The sequence below is a fragment of the Rhinolophus ferrumequinum genome, chromosome 10 (assembly GCF_004115265.2).
Source record: "Rhinolophus ferrumequinum isolate MPI-CBG mRhiFer1 chromosome 10, mRhiFer1_v1.p, whole genome shotgun sequence".
Taxonomy (NCBI): Eukaryota; Metazoa; Chordata; class Mammalia; order Chiroptera; family Rhinolophidae; genus Rhinolophus; species Rhinolophus ferrumequinum.
Genome location: NC_046293.1, coordinates 60,226,835 through 60,246,530, shown reverse-complemented (window position 1 = coordinate 60,246,530; position 19,696 = coordinate 60,226,835). Strand labels below are relative to the sequence as shown.

General features: G+C 33.3%; 1 protein-coding gene across 5 annotated transcripts in view; it reads right to left on the bottom strand.

Moving 5' to 3' along the window:
- Window positions 1-19,696, bottom strand: part of MON2 (MON2 homolog, regulator of endosome-to-Golgi trafficking) — a 102,161-nt gene that overhangs the window by 26,851 nt on the left and 55,614 nt on the right. For 3 of the 5 annotated variants that reach the window (XM_033116765.1, XM_033116767.1, XM_033116769.1), the window contains 9 exons: window positions 18,373-18,474; window positions 17,330-17,332; window positions 17,034-17,144; window positions 15,408-15,583; window positions 13,359-13,521; window positions 11,598-11,891; window positions 9,589-9,787; window positions 4,281-4,909; window positions 16-159 (listed from right to left, as the gene is read on the bottom strand). In XM_033116765.1, coding sequence (XP_032972656.1) covers window positions 16-159; window positions 4,281-4,909; window positions 9,589-9,787; window positions 11,598-11,891; window positions 13,359-13,521; window positions 15,408-15,583; window positions 17,034-17,144; window positions 17,330-17,332; window positions 18,373-18,474 — 1,821 coding nt within the window. The remainder of the gene's footprint in view (window positions 1-15; window positions 160-4,280; window positions 4,910-9,588; window positions 9,788-11,597; window positions 11,892-13,358; window positions 13,522-15,407; window positions 15,584-17,033; window positions 17,145-17,329; window positions 17,333-18,372; window positions 18,475-19,696) is intronic. The other 2 variants (XM_033116768.1, XM_033116766.1) reach the window with 1 other exon arrangement.

The window sequence follows — 19,696 nt, the reverse complement described above, 5'->3', positions numbered from 1 at the left end:
TTTAGAGTAAATTACCTGATTATATTTTGCATTTGCAATGTGCTTTGTTTCCAGCTGTCCATACTGTGGAGGTTTACAGGAAAATTCTACAAATGCGAGTAACTGGTCAAATATAGCCGGATACATTATCTGCATGTTTTCTGGTCCTACACAGATGGCCTATAAAAGGAAAACATGAACAGTAGAATGCATAATCTGAACTCTATTAAGTTCTTTACTGTTACATGCATTTGTTTAACGGAAGAATCTTAAAAGACCGTCCTATTTTACATATCATACAATCTTTTATAAGCCCTGGAGGACAGTTAAGCTATTTTAAATTATTAATGATGACGTGTAGGTTAAATGTATTAATCAACTAAAAAATGCTTTTTAATAAAAAGTGTGATTACTTAGCAGACTGGAAAAAGGGCCAGCACTTAAAGAGAAATACAGGCAGTCCTGAGGTTCTCCAGTCTGATCATTTGTTTAGTAATACAGACATCATTAAGAATGCTTCACTGACCGACATGGTATTGACTTCTACGTAAGTGATGAGATCAGTTCATTCAAATGACAGCTGATTTCTGCACCATGTCTGGTCTACTGACTTTAACAAATAATCATGTGCATTACAACTGGGAAATTAAATCATGTATGAAAATTTGTTTTGAAAAGATATGTATGTTAATGTTTTTTAACAGGGTAGTATCTATTTAGTGTCTCATGTATCTAAATATAGACTTGATTTAAACAAAGATTATTAAAATATTTTTAATAGAAAAAACTCATTGCTACAAATAATTTGATAAAACACAGAATAAAATGCACATCTTGACACTGAAGATTTTAATTACCAATTCACATATGTCTAAAGTACTTAAAATAAATCTTGTTTTTATTTTTTTCCTAGCCACAAATGTATTTTCTTCTCTCATCCTTGCAAATTTTCTTGTTTTAGTATTTATTTTCTCTGTGGGAAAAATATTTAATGACACAGTTTACAGATTGTCTAACATATACTTGTGCTCTACACAACAAAAACCATGATTTCTCTACACTCGAGGTACCCTCAAAATACTAAATCAAAATTCAAAATATTCATATTTTTAAGGAATTTCTTTTTAAAAATGTTTATAAAATTTGTATTTTTATGCCATCCATGGCTTTTTTAACTTGTCAGATAATAATTAGATTGGTTTTATTTTCCCTCAGAGAAGATACAGCTATTTAGCTATAACTGAAATTTTACATAAAACTGTCCCGAGATACAAAGCACATAAGCAAAGTGCCTCCCATACCTAAATTAGATCATCTTATAATTACAATGTAAAAAAGTAGAATAAAGATATTTAAAACCATTTCTCAGTACTTAGTTATTTTTGCCAGAAATAGTGAATGAAGAACTTGAATGGCTCATAGCCTAAAATATTCTCTCTACTGATTGCTTCTAATAGTCTTACTTTCTTCTTTATTAACCTCTTGCTGAGTCTTAACTCTTATAAACAAGTAAGTAGTAATTACTGTGGAAAAGAGATAATTAACCTAAGTGAATTCTTTTATTTTCAATGACTGAAAAAAAAAGAAAAACAACAACAACAACAACAAAACCCTGTGTGGACACCTTAGAAAACTAAGAATCACCATTTTTCTGGGAATACCAAAGCACCAAATAACAACTTTGACTGTATGTTTTGATTTTCAGTAATTCTTTATAAAAAGGAAACATATAGTGTTATAGTAGATTATAAAGCTATTCTAGGATCTTAACATGCATAATACAGCGTCGATTGTTTTTTTTTAAACAAACTTCATCTAAGTAAAAGCTATTACTGGCTTTTCTTCAGTATTCTGAAGTCTGTATACCAGGAAAACCTATAGTGTGAACTTGATAACAGATTTTACTCCAAAAGCTGAGAATCAATAAGCAATATGAACAATATTTCCTATTAGTCCTTGAAAACTGTGTATGTGAAAAGGAGAAAAGAAGCTAGACATCTAACCTCTGGTATGGTTCAAAGATTCTCTCATTATTTAATAAGAAATCATTCAGTGCCTATCATGTAGTCACTAAATCTTACAAACATTATCCCTCTTAACTGGAAAAAAAAGTTGTAGGTTTAATATTTTCATTTTATAGGTGAGGAAGTAGAGATTCAGAAACTAGCCCCTACTAACTAGAAGACAGGGCTTCATTGCACGACTCGAGGGCGCCATTTGCACACAATGTGATGGTGTCTCCTGGACTGCCACTCCAGTACCTTGATGATGGAGGCAGAGAAACTATCTAGCTATCTGACTTTAGGAAGTTTAGCAGTAAATAAGAGAGATGCAGTCTCCTGATCTCAGAACTTGGGGAAAGCAGACCATGAAATTCTCAGGTTCCCCATGTATGCCAAAATATCTTGGCAAAAAAAAAAAAAAAATCAATTATCATACATAACTAAGGCAATTTGGTCAGGAACTAGTGATTTGAGAACCAAGAGAAGACTGTGACCCTAAATATCAGGGTAAACATGAAATTAAAAAAACCAGTTTTTAATCAATAAAATACTTTGATGAATAGCTTATTAGTTTAAGGGTAGTCCCAAATCAAGTAAATTTTGTCCTAAAGCAAAAAATTTTCCAACACCTATGGGGGAAAATATCAAAACACTCTTACAGATAATGAAAAATACATTAACTTTTCTCTGTTAGGAAATATTAAAGACCCCATGTTTGTATCCCTTTCAAGTATTATGAAACACAATTTAGATAATCACATAAGTAATAAACAATGGATACAGTGAAATTAATAATGCAAAATATCAATCTGATAGAAACGAATAACAATAAAGCTTTTTAAGTTTCAGGTTGAAGGTATATGTTGTTTTCAAAGTCATTAAAAGCTCAGAACAAATTCCTAGTAATTGGGATGAATCCACTTATTGTCTTATTGCTAAAGCAGATTTTTTTTGTTGTTGTAAGTATATACTTTTTTCCCTTGAAAGGAATTTTTGGCATTTGTTGTTTCTTCTTTATTATCCTCTATACATATATAAAAGCTTGACTCAAACAGCTGAATGAGACTTCTAGATTATATGCATCCCACAAGGCCTGTGGTGTTTCTTTTCTTTTTTGATAGAATAACTTTTCCATTCCCTCTAGGGCAGTCTAGAAAGCAATTTATGAGCATGGTCATTCAAGGGGAAAAAGTAATTATTGAGAGGCTACTTCCCCCCCCCCCCAATTAAATAAAAAACAGCTATTTTGATTTCAATTGTAGAAAACTGATATCCCTACAATAATTTTTTTTAAATGCCAGATTCTCTTAAATTTTAAGTTTGTACACAATTTGTTTCCCTGCACAATGAAACTAGGGTTAAAGAGATTAAAGAATTACTGCTCAGCTAGACTTCCTCCAGAGACAATTAAGAGGTATTATGGTATAGTAGAAACCACCATTCCTACTGTGAAAGTTTTCATCATTCCAATATAATGCCATCAGTTAATTAGAAAACATGATTTACAATACACAAATGGTTACTGATCACACATGTGTAATCAGGATGTAATTCCATTCTAATTTTGTTAGAATGTCATAGCTACCTTGTTGGAATTGCTATCTCTTCAGCTGGCATTTTTTTCGTTTGTTTAGCATTTTGGTTGTTGTGAATTGCCTAACAATTATCTTGACAGTTTAAAGAATTCTTTGATTTTGATCTACTCTTGCTTGCTAATTGGGATTTGCTTGACGATTTATATGTCTGTTTTTAATATTTTTTTGCAGTAACAAAACATACACAGATAAAAATATATCTTTCTAAAATTTATGTGAGAGAAAAACTTTATAAATTTATTCTTACTTCTTTTTTAAGTAGTATAGGTTTCCAACAATTCCCGAACTAAATTTGAGTACAGATGAAAAAGTATATATATTTGAAAAAATATAAATATATACATATTTATATATCCCATTGCTTATCAATTTTCTAATTATACAAGTACTTTATTAAAGTTGTTATTCCAAAAAGTACATCCACTTGTGAAGAGATGCATGTACAAACTAAAACTGCTGGTGAATAGAAACAGCATGTAGGCAGTTTCTTAGACTCTCAGAACAAACCTGATTTACCTTTTAAAATAGAAACCCCACAAGTTTTCAAAACAACTAGATCTTTACAATCCTGAATTTATCCTGAAGTATACATACACAACAATATTGATCATCCAGAATCTATTCCAAAAACTATGTAGCACAGTAAAAAAATCCCAGAGAACCAAATGCATTATTGCATAGACAGCCACTAAAATTCTATTACCTTTTGGAGAACATCTAATGCTGTAAGTACAGCTTCCTGTAAACTTGTCAAAACTGCTTCAGTATAAGACGGAAGGATGAAAGGGGATGCATCTGAACTGATTGGGACTGAAACAGCACTGTGCAATATGACTCCCAACTTTTGCAGGTCATCCATGTTAAAACCAGTTTTTATGTGTTGGTAGAGAGCTGGAAATATCTGAATTAAAGCTGTAAGAAAAGGCTGGCTGGGAATGAAAGTCAGTTTATCAAAAGTAACAGGCGGCTTAGTGCTTTCAGATCCAATTCTATACCAGGTATTCCATGCAGCCCACCAGAGATTCAAATCTTCAAGCTCATCGGTAACTGTGGGTGGCTCCGAGCTACCGTATCTTCCAAGTCTTTCTCCAATGGAATCTGTTCTTACAAATGGCCGGCTCAGGCCAGGGCCTGATATGGGCCCTAATAGGACAGGGACAGGTACATTGACTGCAGGCGGTGTCTCAGGCTTATCTGAGTCTCTGACAGGGGACACAATCTGTAAAATTTCCTGGAAGCTTTTCAGTGCAGCCAGAGATACTTCATTGTTCTTGCTGAGTGCTGCTGATTGTATATGGTCAAGAAGAACATCCCACGCTCTTGAAAAGTCTCCTACATTAGGAAAGAAAAAAAAAATCACCATAAAAGTGATCAAATTTTCTCTGTTGAGACACTTTAAATTCTATGTGCTTTATTTTTCTGCTTAAATTCCTATAGAACTAGAAAAAAATTGCTTAGACACTAGCAATGTGCATTAAAATCACTATAACCTGAAAATCCTTTTTTTTTTTTTTTCCGATACAGGAACCAAGGGTACCAATAGAAGACAATGGTATATCAAACAATGTTTTGGTCTTAAAAACAAAACTCTATAAATGTAAGTATACATGTTTATACTATTTCCTAGTATTTCTGCCTGAAGAGAACAGAATAAAAATTTAAGGGGGTGAAAATAAAAGCTTTTTACTAACATCTTTGGTCTATCTACCTTCATTAAAGACTAAGTAAGATTTTATCACTCTTAAGCATACTGGAAGTTACAAGTTGTAACAGTACGATACATGTATTTTACAGGCCTAAATGTTTAAAATAAATTGTATGTCATATTCCTTAAATCTTAACTTTATACTTTAATTTTCACATTTAAATAATTTATAGTTGAAGAACTTTCTTAAATATTTTTCCTCAGAATAGCTCATGAGCTACCAGTAGAAAATGCACCATAAAGAATAGATTGTCCTTTTTTATAATGAGTCTAAATTTATTTCTCTCATGTGAAACTGAGACTGCTGATCCACCATCAGCAGAACATAGGCTGAATGGCAGTTGCTGGTTTCCATGGATCAAGCCAATCTCTTGCTCTATCCTATGACCAAGTAAACACATTTATAATGAAGCTCTCTATGGCCAGGTGCAGTTTGTTTCTATGAAGCCCAGCAAAAATGACCTTGTTCCTACAGCAATCTAGCCCAACAGCTTGATTAATAGTCATTTTAATTTTAATAGTCACTGTATTACCTACATATTTGCCCTTAAATAATGCAAAAATCAGAAGAAGCGACATTTTTCAAAGCACTGTAATATAATTAAACTATGAAACATAAATTATCAAGGTTTAAAGACTTCTATTTTGCAAAGTCTATAAATGACTTGATTTTTTTTTTTTTTAAGAAAGGATAAACCCACATGCCTGAAGGAGCATTCAGTTAATAGGAAAGCTGGAAGTAAGTCTACTAGGAAACAGTAAGTACTGTTCTGCCGGTGTAGGACAAACTAGAACCTTCCCAATTACATGCCTCTTCTACTCTACACTCTTTCTTTATTAAAAAATTTGAGGTATGATTTACATACAATAAAAACACAATTTTGTTTTCAGTAAACTGTTCAAAAAGTTTGGACAAATTACATTTAAAAACCATCAAAACAGCTAAACAAAAACACTTTTGTCTGCTGCCATTCCAATTCAAAAGCCAGAGACATTACATTTATCAACTAGAATGGTGACCAAATATCAGTTTTAGACTATCCATGCCACAGGGCGGGAAAAAACCTCTCTACTAATATACTCTAAGTCTAGAAAGAAGTCATCTTTCTAAAAGACTAGGTATAATTATACATTGTACAATGTTATCTTAAAAATATGAACCTCATTCTAAAACAATAAAAACCATTTTCTAGTCTTCAAGTTATAAAAAATGATCATAGTGACAAAAACTGCCTTATGTCTTCATCAAAAAAAAAAAAAAAAAAAAAAATCTACAGCCGGTCCGGTGGCTCAGGGGGTTAGAGCTCCATGCTCCTAACTCCGAAAGCTGCCGGTTCGATTCCCACATGGACTCTCAACCACAAGGTTGCCAGTTCAATTCCTCGACTCCCGCAAGGGATGGTGGGCAGCGCCTCCTGCAACTAAGATTGAACACGGCACCTTGAGCTGAGCTGCCGCTGAGCTCCCAGATGGCTCGGTTGGAGCGTGTCCTCTCAACCACAAGGTTGCCGGTTGGATTCCTGCAAGGGATGGTGGGCTGCGCCCCCTGCAACTAGCAACGGAAACTGTACCTGGAGCTGAGCTGCGCCCTCCACAACTAAGACTGAAAGGACAACAACTTGAAGCTAAACAGCACCCTCCACAACTAAGATTGAAAGGACAACAACTTGACTTGGAAAAAAAGTCCTGGAAGTACACACTGTTCCCCAATAAAGTCCTGTTCCCCTTCCCCCAATAAAATCTTTAAAAAAAAAAAATCTAAATCTATGTCTATGAGTTCCTAGCTTTTTTAAAAAAGTAACTATCACAGAGGTATTAAAAATGATGCTTATTTCGTCAAAACTCAGTAAATGTACAGTTAAAATTGCTACATTTCATTGTACATAAATTTTACATGAAAATAAATAAGATTTAAAATACATATAATATATAAAACAAAATATACAAATGTAAAATATACAAATGTATATATAATACATACATAAATATACATATATATATACACATATATGTGTATATATACATACACACACACACACACACACACACACACACACACACACATATATAGAAAGCCCTGAAGTATTAAATGGATCAAACACTATAAATTGTTTTTGGAAAAAAAAGGAAAAAAAAAGGAACAATGCACATGAAGAATACTACACAAAATGTCTGTAGAAAGAGTAAATATGCTTATGCTTTAACATAAAAAAAGCCAAACATAAAAAAAAAAAAAACATGTACAGCAAACTCACAATTAAAAGTATTTCTGTTCACTTTTTTCTACCACCCCTATCACTACCACAAGAATTGAAGGCATTAAATCTATAGCCGGGTTTCTCAATCTTAGTGCTACTGACATTTGGGGATGGGTAATTCTTTGTTGTGAGGGCTATTGTACGAGTGTGCATCGTTAAGATGTGTAGCAGCATCCCTTACCTCTATTCCCCAGATGCCAGTAGCACCAAAAATATGACAACCAAAAATGTCTCCAGACATTGCCAAATGTCCTGGGGGAAAGAGGGGAGGGTGAAACTGGCCCTGGCTGAGAACCAACAGTTTCCTAACCAGCCTAATAGTGTCCTGCCATCCTTCCTTGCTGCCATTTCATTCCACACACACCATTCAAAGCAATCTGTTTGAACTGTGTTTCTGATCATCGTGCATCATGAATTAAAACCTTTTAGTGCTTTTCATTGCTCTTAGGATGAAGTCCTAATTTATGAACATGACCTCCAAAGTTTTGCATGGTTTGGTTTCTCTCTACCTCTACAAACTCATCTGGAATCACACTTTTCCTTGTTTTTTTCATTCCAGACCTTTAAATATGCTAGGGTATTCATCATCCCCTCCTCAATTTTCTCCTATCTCTTTAACACATTTTATCTATTTATAAGACTCTTCACCTTCCATCTTACCCTTGCCTCATGAAATACTACACACCCTTCAGATCTCAGGTAAAATAGGACTTTCTCAGGGAAGCCTCTCTGGACCTCACTGGCATGGTTAAGTACTTATTATAAGCTCACAACACACCACTCCTTTTTAACATTTATAATTGCAGCAATTTTGCATTTGTTTTTAAAGTTAAGATTTTTTTTTCCAATTATAGTTGACATTCAATATTGTATTAGTTTCAAGTATACCACACAGTCATTCGACATTTATATAACTTACAAAGTGATCCCCCTGTAAGTCTAGTATCCACCTGGCACCACACATAGTTATTACAATATTACTGACTTTATTCCCTATGTGTACTTTACATCCCCATGATTACTTTGTAACTGCCAATTTGTACTTCTTAATCCCTTCACATTTTTCATCCAGTTCTACAATCTCCCTCCCATCTGTCAACCATCACTTTGTTCTCTGTATCTATGAGTCTGTTTCTGTTTTGTTTGTTCATTTATTTTGTTTTTCAGATTCCACATAAAAGTGAAATCATATGGCATTTGTCCTTTTGTCTTACTTCACTTAGCATACTACCCTCTAGATACATTCATGTTGTTGCAAATGGTAAGATTTCTTCTTTTTAATGGCCGAATAATATTCCATTGTATATATGTATCACCTCTTCTTTATTCAATTGTCTATTGATGGGCACTTAGGTTGCTTTCGTATCTTGGCTATTGTAAATAATACTGCAATGAACATAGGGATACATAAATCTTTTCAAATTAGTGTTTTGGATTTCTTCGAATGAATACCCAGAAGTGGAACTGCTGGGTCATAAGGCAGTTCTATTTTCAACTGTTTGAGGAACCTCCATACTGTTTTCCATAGTGGCTACAGCAATTTGCAATCCCACCCACAGTGCATAAGGATTCCCTTTTCTCCACATCCTCACCAACACTTGTTTGTTAATTTATTGATGATAGACATTCTGATAGGTGTGAAGTGATCTCTCACAGTGGTTTTAATTTACATTTCTCTGATGATCAGTGACATTGAGCATCTTTCATGTCTATTGGCCATCGGTATGTCCTCAATGGAGAAATATACATACAATTTTGCATTTTTAATGTAATTCTACTTCTTCCTTCATACCAAGGATGGGGTGTGTTTTGCTCATCACTGTATTCTCTAGAGGCTAGCCCACAATAGGTACACAATACATATTTTCTCAAAGAAATGAATGAAAACATGTACACTCATGCACCTACCACACATAAACACGAAGACTGGCAGATTTATTATTCTTGGCAAGTAGCATTTATATGAATTTTACAAGAATCTTCTATATTTTCCAAATTTCCTTCTACATGAATTACTTGTACCACCAGGAAAATAAATGTATGTATACCTAAAGGTTGCAGTAAATATCGTCTAGTGTTGAAGATTCTTGCTACTCCAGCCAATGTTAAAACCCATGTCTCAGCCCACTGCTTCTCTGCTGTGTCTCTTGAATGATGAATGAGAATATTGCCACCTCCGGATTCAATCTTTTCTTTGTCTGCAGTGGTAGAAGACTCTCGAACTCGGTCCAACAGATGAAAGAGAACCTGAATTTTTATAAAAATACATATAAAAAGTATTGATGACATAATTGATTTAACAGCATAGGAAATTAATAATTGCTACAAAAATTATACCTGACAATCTGATCAATCCTGTATATTAGAAAAAGTTGAATAGAGATATTGTTATATTCTTAAGTTTATCCTTAAGGTCATGGAATATGAAAAATTAAAATAAATTGGACAGAATATTATCTAAGACTTGTTGAAGTATCAGTGTAGCATCTGCAGGGTAATGTACAAGAAAGGAACAAAGCTAAGGAGAGGGGTCCAGGCAAAAAATATAATTATGGGAGGCACTTGGATACAGATTGTAACTGAAGCTTTGGGATTAGATGAGAGTGCTTGGAAAAATCAAGCAGGAAGTGGTTAGGACTTGGAGAATGTTTACATTTAAAGAGTGTATTCAGGGGAAGGAATAGGAACCAAAAATAAAAATAAAAATTGAATAGAGAAGCAGAAGCATGCTGAGAAACAATCTAAGGAAACAGAAATTTCAAGGAGAAACTAATCAACAGTGTTAAATGCTACAAAAAAATGAGTAGGATAAAGATTGAGCACAGAGCAAAAAACTTGGCAATCAGAAGACCACCTGTAGCCTAAGAACAGTTTCTGCAGTTCTTAAAATATGGTCTCAGAAACAGCATTAGCATCACCCACGAGTTTCACAGGCATGCACATTCTCAGGTCCCATGCCAGAGGAAAAAAAATCAGAAATTCTAGAGGATGGGGGTGGTGGCTCAGCAATCTGTGCTTTAACAAGTTCTCTAGGTGATTCTGTTACACACTAAGGTTTAAGAGACTCTGGAGTAGAATAATTTGCAAATTAAACTACAAGGAATAAAGGGCATACAGGGGAGGTGAGGAAGGAAAAAAAAACACTGAGAATTAGGCAGCAAGATTAACAATGAAGCTGTATGAAACAGGAAAACAGAAATCAGAGAAAATATCAGTTTGTTCGTTTCTTAAAACAGTAATGGAGACTTAAGCACGTTTGTGATCTGAGAGCCAAGGAAGGGATAGAGTTGAAACCGAGACAAAGGACAGAGCAGGACTTTTAATTATTTTTATTAGGGAACACACATTATCAATTTTTTAAGAAAACATTTTGGGGTCTTTTATTAAATTGAAAGCATTGTTAAATACAATTAAGATTTACTATGCTGCCTATTGTCAAACTTACTGACCTCAAAAATTCATAAAAGTAGTGAAAAGATTACAAATAGGGTTTTATTAAAATGGAACAGAGAGAAGAAAAAAGGAGATCCTTTTAGCAAAGAGAAGATGCTCACTAATAAGCTGTTTACTTTGTTAAGAAAGTCTTAAAAAGAGGATAAAACAGAAAAATGAAAGAACTAAAACTGTATAGTTAATGAATAAACATGTAGAATTTACCAATTGGAAACGACTTTTGTTTGGTGATTCTTTAAGTCCATTTCACTGTTGTTGATATTCTTTATGAAATTCTTATTTGGTTATATTATATTTGAATTACATGTAGTGGTTTAGCAACTCCTACTTTTACCACTTGGGAAAATGGGAGGAAAAAAAGAAAGGGCAAAGGCAGAAATCAGAGACAGATAAGAGATGAACAGAAAAAGAGAGATGAGGCTTTAAATATTTAATTTGTTCTGCATAAGGTGCAACTTAAAATATGACAAAGCAAACACTTTCTATTTTGTCAAATGCACCAATGCATGGAAATGCTTTAAAAATGAATAGGAATAAGTTTAATTGAAAAAGTCCATAAGTGTGTTCCAATTAAAAGCTGATAATGCAAGTTATTTTATAATACCTTCCAAATAACAGTGTGCCATGTTGAATGCTGTAATAAAGTTCCATGTGCACCAATTGTTGAAAACAGAGTTTGCCCTGCACTCTTCCTGACAGCAGGTCGGGGGTCCACACACAGTTCTCCTAATTTTGCGTAAAGACATAACCACAAGCAATCAAATGGTGGTGCAGGGTGGAACGGCCGATTTAAAGCCACTCCTTTCTCTTCTGCCTGCTTTTGCTGTACTGCCTCTTCTTTATTTAATTCTTTTTCAATAGTTTCCCCTCTTTGGAAAAAATAATCTGAAATATTCCACTGAAAAGCAAAGCAGAAAAAGATTACTTTATTCATAGATTATATTTTAAACACATAAATAAATATGCAACTCATGGTTGGTTTATAATACCTTTCAGAATGAAACTTTTAGAAATCTTTTTTCTAGAAGGGATTTAATGAAAACATTTCTTTCCTCTGTCAAGTGTCTCAATCTGATTTCAGAAGAATATAAGGGAACAATCTTGTCTTAACATTAATATTTTTAAAAATCTTATTATGAAAAATTTCCAGAACACACAGATAAAACAAGGAGAATATATCAATATGTTGCTATATCCACAAGCTAGATATAACAATTGTTATAATATCTTGTCACATTTACTTCATGCCTATATTTTATAATCTACTAGGAAAAAGGCTGCAAAAAACCTAACCCTGATACTGTTATCACCATAACTAAATTATTAACAATTCCTTAGTATCATTTAATAATATTTTGTAATATCATATAAGAGTGATTACTATCTCCACACATATCTTATGACTTCATTCTCAACCATAGTAAGGTATGCAAGTTAATGAGAATCATGTCAACGGTAAAAATGTAGAGCATATGTTATGGGTGAATATAAATATAAAATAAAGGAGGTTGATATCTATTAGAAATTTAATCAACCTTGAATTAACCAAACATGCTTTGGGAGCAATTATATACACAACATGCCTGTACTTTTTCCCATGATTACATTTTTAATGGTAAAATACTAAGTTATCTAGCTTGCATGGGATACTTAAGTTTGACTTTTAAAACTTTTGATTTATAATATACATTTAAAAGAGTCTAAATAATTGCCTTTACATAAATTTGTGTTGTGAACAAGCTCTCTATTTATTTACTTCATATAATAGTTATCAATACCCTAACTTAGATGCTACTACTTCTATATTCAAAATAAGTAAGATGAGGTTCAGGAGGTCAATACTTTAGCAATTAACAAGAAGCAGACAGAATTAAAATACATGTATATCTGTTTCCACAGTCCAGGCTCTTCTACTATCACATGCTGTCTCCTTACAGCTAATAAAGCAGTGTGGACAAACTACAGGACTATGTAAATGGTAAAGCCTTTTATCGAAGATTTATTTACTAAATAAGTAGCATATGAAAATACTGCTACCAAAATAATATTGAAAATCAGTTAACCTTCACACTAGAGTTAATTATTTCTCTTATACGTACTATTATTTGTTTACCAAATTCTCCCAAGACAAACCTTATAAACACCAAATTTCAGCTCAATATATCAAAATTATTCCAACTAGTCTTCTATTAATGAATTGTTTCTTAAATGATGTCATTTAGTCCTTTATGTAAGATGTGTTCGGTACTTCAGAGTCATTTAAACAACTCCTATAGAGCCAAAAGCATATTTGCTTAGCATTCATTCTCAACTACAACCAGTGATTTCTAGATTATATTATTATGAGAAAGGCAATGATACTTACCAGTAAACCTATTGAAGTTAAGCTAATATTAAGTTCTTGGTTATGAAGTCCAAAGCTACCTGCAACATCTACAACTATCTGCAGGCAAGTGCAAGGCATTGTTGGTAGAAAATCTGTCACAACCAACTGAAGACATTGGAATGCAGTTCGTATCAAGGACTCTCTGAAAAAACAAAAGAAATGTATACTCACGTATTTAAAAGAAATGTAAGGGAAAATGCATACCTTACAGTAATTTGAGTCATGCAAAATTTTATTTTAAAATTTGAACAAGAAAACCTTCCCTAATATAGATGATATAGTACTTCAACATTTACATAGATTTTTAAAAGATATGGTTACTTAAAATAATTAACAAATAGAAAAACTTCACAGGCATATGAGAATAAAACAGTAGCCAAGAAAAAGGAAAAGAAAGTATGTATTAATGCCATATTATTACTATTTGTATTTTGCATCAACTAGCCTAAGAAAACCTAAGAATGAGAAATTGGATATAGCTGCTTTCTCACCACTGTATCCCCAATATCTAGCATGGTGCCTGGAACATATGAATACACACAATTTATTCACAGAATGAAAATTGTTTCCTGATTTTTTTATACCTATACCTCATTTTAAAATCCTGTATCTAGTCCGTACAAGAAAAGAGTAATTTTGAATTTCAAATGAAGAGAATAAGAAGTATTTGGCTTTGGAGAGAAATTCTGGTAATGAAAGATAATAATGAAAACAAATTATAATAGCTAACACATTGAGTTTTTACTATCTAAGAGTTTTACATGTATTAATTAATTTCATCCTTACAGAGTCCTATTTTATAATTAATTGCACTGTAGGTTGGGAGAAGAAACTCAGCTTGATTTAAGCTATTGCTGATCTCTTTCCACTTTAATCATCTCAATATTTTGTAAGGATTTAAGTAAATTTGTTACTACAAATAAGAAAAATTAGATTTCCATAACAGTCTCAAACATCTCAATCATGTAAAACTCCTAAACTAGTTATCAAAACAAGATATTATGAATCCTGCTAAAGAATTACGAATATATCCAAACGTCTCTTAACACTCTCACTGTACTGTCCTACCTTAAATTAAACAAATCCACACATTTCACCCAAATGTGCTCTTTTTCTGTATTCCCTATTTAGTTGGATGATACCACCATCTACTAAACTGTCTAAATCCATAATCTGGGAGTCATTCCTGATCCTATTTCCTATTTCTGCCTTTCCCCCTGTAGTCAATCGGCTAAGTAGCTCAAATCAATCTCCTGTTTCCAGAGCACTGCATGCAGGCTTTCCCATCCACCCCTCCATGCTGCTTGACAGTGATATATCTCAGATGCGTATCAGATCACATCTCTCCTCTGATTAAAATCCTAAAATGCCACCCAAACGCATTGAGGATAAGTCCAGACAGTTTATAAAGGCATCTAAGTTTCTTCATAACTTTGGCTCTGCCCCTCTCCAGGGCATAAGCATCTCCTACTGGAGTCCTGTTCTTTGTGCTCCTCTCTTACTAGGATCCTACTTAGAGAACCTGTTCCTTTTCCATAAGATTCTACTTTTATAGAAGGAGGTATTTATTTATATGTGTAATCAGAATAACTAGCAAGTATAGTGTTTGGAATATACTAGGCACAGAATGTTTAATAAATGAACAAGTCAATGAAAATGTCACTTAAAAGCAATTTCTTAGACTTCCTAATATATGCAGAGAGATCACATAGCACCAAATATCAAAAAAAAGAAAGCCCAATCTTTGGATGTGTTACAAAGTTTGTTAGATTGATACATTTATATTATTATAAGAACACTGTATTCTAGTATAAATGTCAATAAACAACAATTTTTCCATCCTTCCAAAACAAAGGTGAGCCGTAATAATTCCCTGTAGCCACCCAGGGATAGGGCTAAGAAAAACTATTCTAGATCTTAAACTTAAGCAGGAAGGGCATACATTAAAAAATGAAGACTACTGCAAGAATTTAGGATGGATTCCTTTTTCTCCCTATCACTTTTTGGATATTAATTTTAAACACTTACCCTTGATCATTTCTGATTGCTCCCATGACTCCAAGCACTAATGGCCATCCAGGCCCAAGACTGTCTCCCTGACTCTGGAGAATCTGTAGCACACATTCTAATTGCTTGAGTCGGATATCTGGATGGTTAATACTGGACATCTCCTTCAATGGGTTCAGTAAAAGCAACTGCAGCCTCTGAAAAGGGGTCAAGAAACCAATTAGAAAAAGAAGCCCAAGAGACAGGAAGGCTCTGCTGTTGCTTTTTAAGTTTAAACTCATCTCCACTCAGAATGCAATGGTAAACAGAACTTTTTCTAGTAAAATAAACACCGAGTATAATTTTTCTAACAGTAATCATTAGAGGTTTATTTTGTCATCTATGTTTTTTTAATATAAGAGAAAATAAAAATCAATCTTTAAGGTGTTACATTTCAGGATAAATGGGGAGTGTCCTTATGTTAAAAGTATTAATTATAGACCCACATAGAAACGAATCTCACTAAAGGAAATCTATCTATATAACATCTAGCTCTATTTGAAGGAAAGCGATTCCCATTTTTAAAAATTACCTTTCATTTACTCTATCAATGTATACTACATGTATTTAAATTTAAAATTCTCAATACTACTAAAAAATGAGTAAGTATGGTAAACAAAGATGACATATAACCACAAAATCAGCTGGAGAGGTAAAAGAAAGTACTCTATTCTACTCCTTTCAGAATCGGAAAGCACTTGCTTCATTTTTAACTTTCTTCTCTCCATAGATCATTTATTTGGTTCACTGATTGAACAAACATTTATTAAGCTCTCACTCTGTATCAGGTATTATATTAAACTGGACATTGAAGATATACAACAACAAGAGTTTTTCTTTTCAAAAAACTTAAAATTGTAGTAGGAAAAAATATGAAATCACTAAAACGAAAGCTATATAAAAACATAGATCTTTTCTGTCTTGTTCGTCAATCTGTTCCAAAAACTAGAACATTACCTGGCACGTAATAAGTACTCAATAATTATCTGACGAGTAAATCTGTGGAATACATTACAATGCAGTAAGACCATGAGGGCAACGGGAATGGCTATTAAATACCTCATCCCTACTCAATCCTCTAACAAAACTTTGGTGGATGTTTAAAAACATTGTAAGAGCTATGTGAATGATTAGGTGAGTCTGGGCAAATGTAAATTCTGAAAGTATAAAATAACTTTTAAAATTCCCTGAAAAGAGAAATCTGTTTTACTCTGCTTGCCTCTTCTGCCACTTGTTTTCTCCCCATGTAAGGGTAATGAGAGGAAATAAATCAGAGACAGGTAAGGACCAAAGCAAAAGAGGCTAATAATAGGGCCCCAAAATAAAGCCTGAGCATTGAAACTTCTAGATCGGGAGACCAATTCTAGGTGGTTTATTAACTTAGATCATTGTCATGTACAAGAAAGATTTTACAACTTTAAATAAATTCTAAAACTACAGGCATATAAACCTTCTATAAGAGAGCTATGGCCCACATATAACAGGATATTAAGCAATAAAACCCACTTTTAGAATATCATCCATTTGATAAAATAAGAAAAAAATGCCATATGGGACAAGATGATTTTACATTAAATAGCTCTAAAAAATAGATTTTTTTTTTTTTACCTGGTTTTGTGAAAGTGGAGGATCGTGGTTAAATGTTAATCCTGCTTTAATAAGTGAAGTTAAAGCTTCTGCTCCCCATTCTCTCATTCGAGAATTTGGGTGCTGGCAGACCTGAAGGTACATATGTTAAACAAAAATTAAATATATAATTTATATACTTAAGCTCACACATCATTTTGATAAAAGAAAAATGAAAACATTACATTTCCTATTCTTTCACATTTAAAAAATTGTATCAAATGATCATCAATAAGGGTTGAAGGAAAACATTATATCCAAGATGTAAGTAAGCTTACCTTCTGAATAAGGGGCAAGAGGAAGCAATAGAGAGAAGATAAAAGATGAAATTACACAAGTCACAGAAAAGAAAGGATTTCATAAAAGTAAATAATGTCATCAGAGTAAACAAAAGAAGCAGATACTATGGTTCCTCATTTGGCCTACCCTCATAATTGGAAAATGTGCTACTATTTTAAAAACCTACTTTGAACCATGTGATAAGAACGTCCATAATCAAGCAATGTGCATGTATTCTTTAATTGCTCATAAAAGTAATGCCAATTAGATGGGAAAAAGAAAAAGAAAAGCACAAGTACAATGATCACCATATTAATACCTTTTCGGGGAGTAGAGGGAGGTGAAGGGTAATAAGAGGTTCAAATTTCCAGTTTTAATTAAATAAGTCAAGGGGATGTAATGTACAAAAAAAAAAAAAAAACAAAACATGATACCTTTCTCAGTTCACTAAACTAATATAAAATGATCATGGCAACCTAAATCTCAACTGCACATAAACATGTATCCTGATAGAAGCAGCTGTTATTAAGCAGCAGCTAATTATTAGGAATCACTTAACTTGAATATAAGAGAATACAAATCCAGATAAAATTCCCTGGCACTATCTATAATTAGTGACACCAAACAGGTTTTTCCTTTTGTGGAAGATCTATCTCATAATCATAGGAATGGCTATAAAGGAGCAGTGTTTACTATTAACTCAGCTCCAACTGCCTTGAAGTTTCAGAATTAGCTGAAACTAAGGTGATCAAAAGATTGTATAATAAAAGAAAAGGGGCCCAGGCTAACAGCTGAAGGAGACTTCAGAGATTTCATTAACAAATCATCCATTTTCAGCCAAAAAAAGCAACCCATTCCTTCACCAAAGCAATTATTATAAATCTTTAGTCCCTGATAAAACCATATTATATAAATAAATAGCAGCACAGGAAAAAAAAGTTAATCCTGATTTTTCATATGGTTATCCAGAATCATAAGTTCACTGTGTATGTCTTTATTCTTACCAAAAAATTAAATACAATAATTTAAAAAAAGAAGTTACCTCAAGTAGATGGCCAGTTAGAGGTCTCCAGAGAATTTCTATTCGGTGCATGTTAACTAGACCAGTTTCTAACAATTTAGCAACAGCAAAAAGAGATGGTTCCTAGAGAGAAAACATTGCATTTTGATATTATAAGGAGAATTTGAGTACTTCAACTGTAAATAAAACAGAACACTCTGAAGAGCATGACTACAATTAATAAATGATTGATAAGTATAAAGTTAGTAATAAATATAACAAGAACTCAATTATCATGAGACAAGCCTTTCTACCTACCCTGAAGTACGTAGAATAGCTCCTATTTGGAAAATTTGGTTACGAAGAAAATGTTTTAGTGAGGAAAGAGTGAAATTCAAAACTTATGCCAGACACACAAAATGGCTAGTCTTCTGACGAGAAGGAAAGATGATTTCTGGTATGTATTGAATTATGTACCCTTAAAATTCCTATGTGGAAACTCTAAATGTTACGGTATTAGGAGATAGGGCCTATAAGGAGATAATTAAGATTAAATGAGGTAATAAGGATCAAGCCCTGATACAATAGGATTAGTATCCTTTTAAGAAGAGACCAGAGAGCTTGCAAATGCTCTGTCTCTCCTCTACCAACCCTGTCATGTGAAGACACAGAGAGAAGGCAGCCATCTTCCAACCTAGGAAGAGAGTCTTCACGAGAACCAACCACAGAGAACCACCCTGATCTTGAACTTCCAGCTCACAGAACTGTGAGAAAATTAATTTCTGTAGTTTACGCCATCCAGTCTATGGTATTTTGTTATTGCAGCCTGAGGGGACTAATATGAATTCATACTAACAAAGTCTTTCAATATCCAGGTTTTATGTGTGAATGTCAGAAAGCATTAAAACAACAACAACAACCAAAAAAACAGAAAAGAGACAAGTAAGACCAGGGAAAAGAAATATAAAGTCAAGACATGGCACAGATCAGGGCTGTCAATGCAGACAGTAACAGAAAAGTTGCAGAGACAGATGACAAACCCTTCTCCTCCATCGCTGGCATTTCAACAATCAGAAAGGGCATCAGTATATTTCATATATTGCTAAATTAGAGTACTTGGTCCATGTGTTATAGGAACAGTTTCAGTGAAAAGATCAAAGGGCAATTAACACTAATCCAATATTAATAGAGGTGTTAAAATATGCTTAAATGCAAACTCAGCTGATCAACACCATGAGAATTTTCTGATGGGTGGCTGTGATATAGAGACAATGTATTAGAAAAAAAAGAAAGAGCAACTGAAATTGAAAAAGCAAATTATGAGAATAATTTTATAATTTTTAAAGGAAAAGATGTTTAAATTATT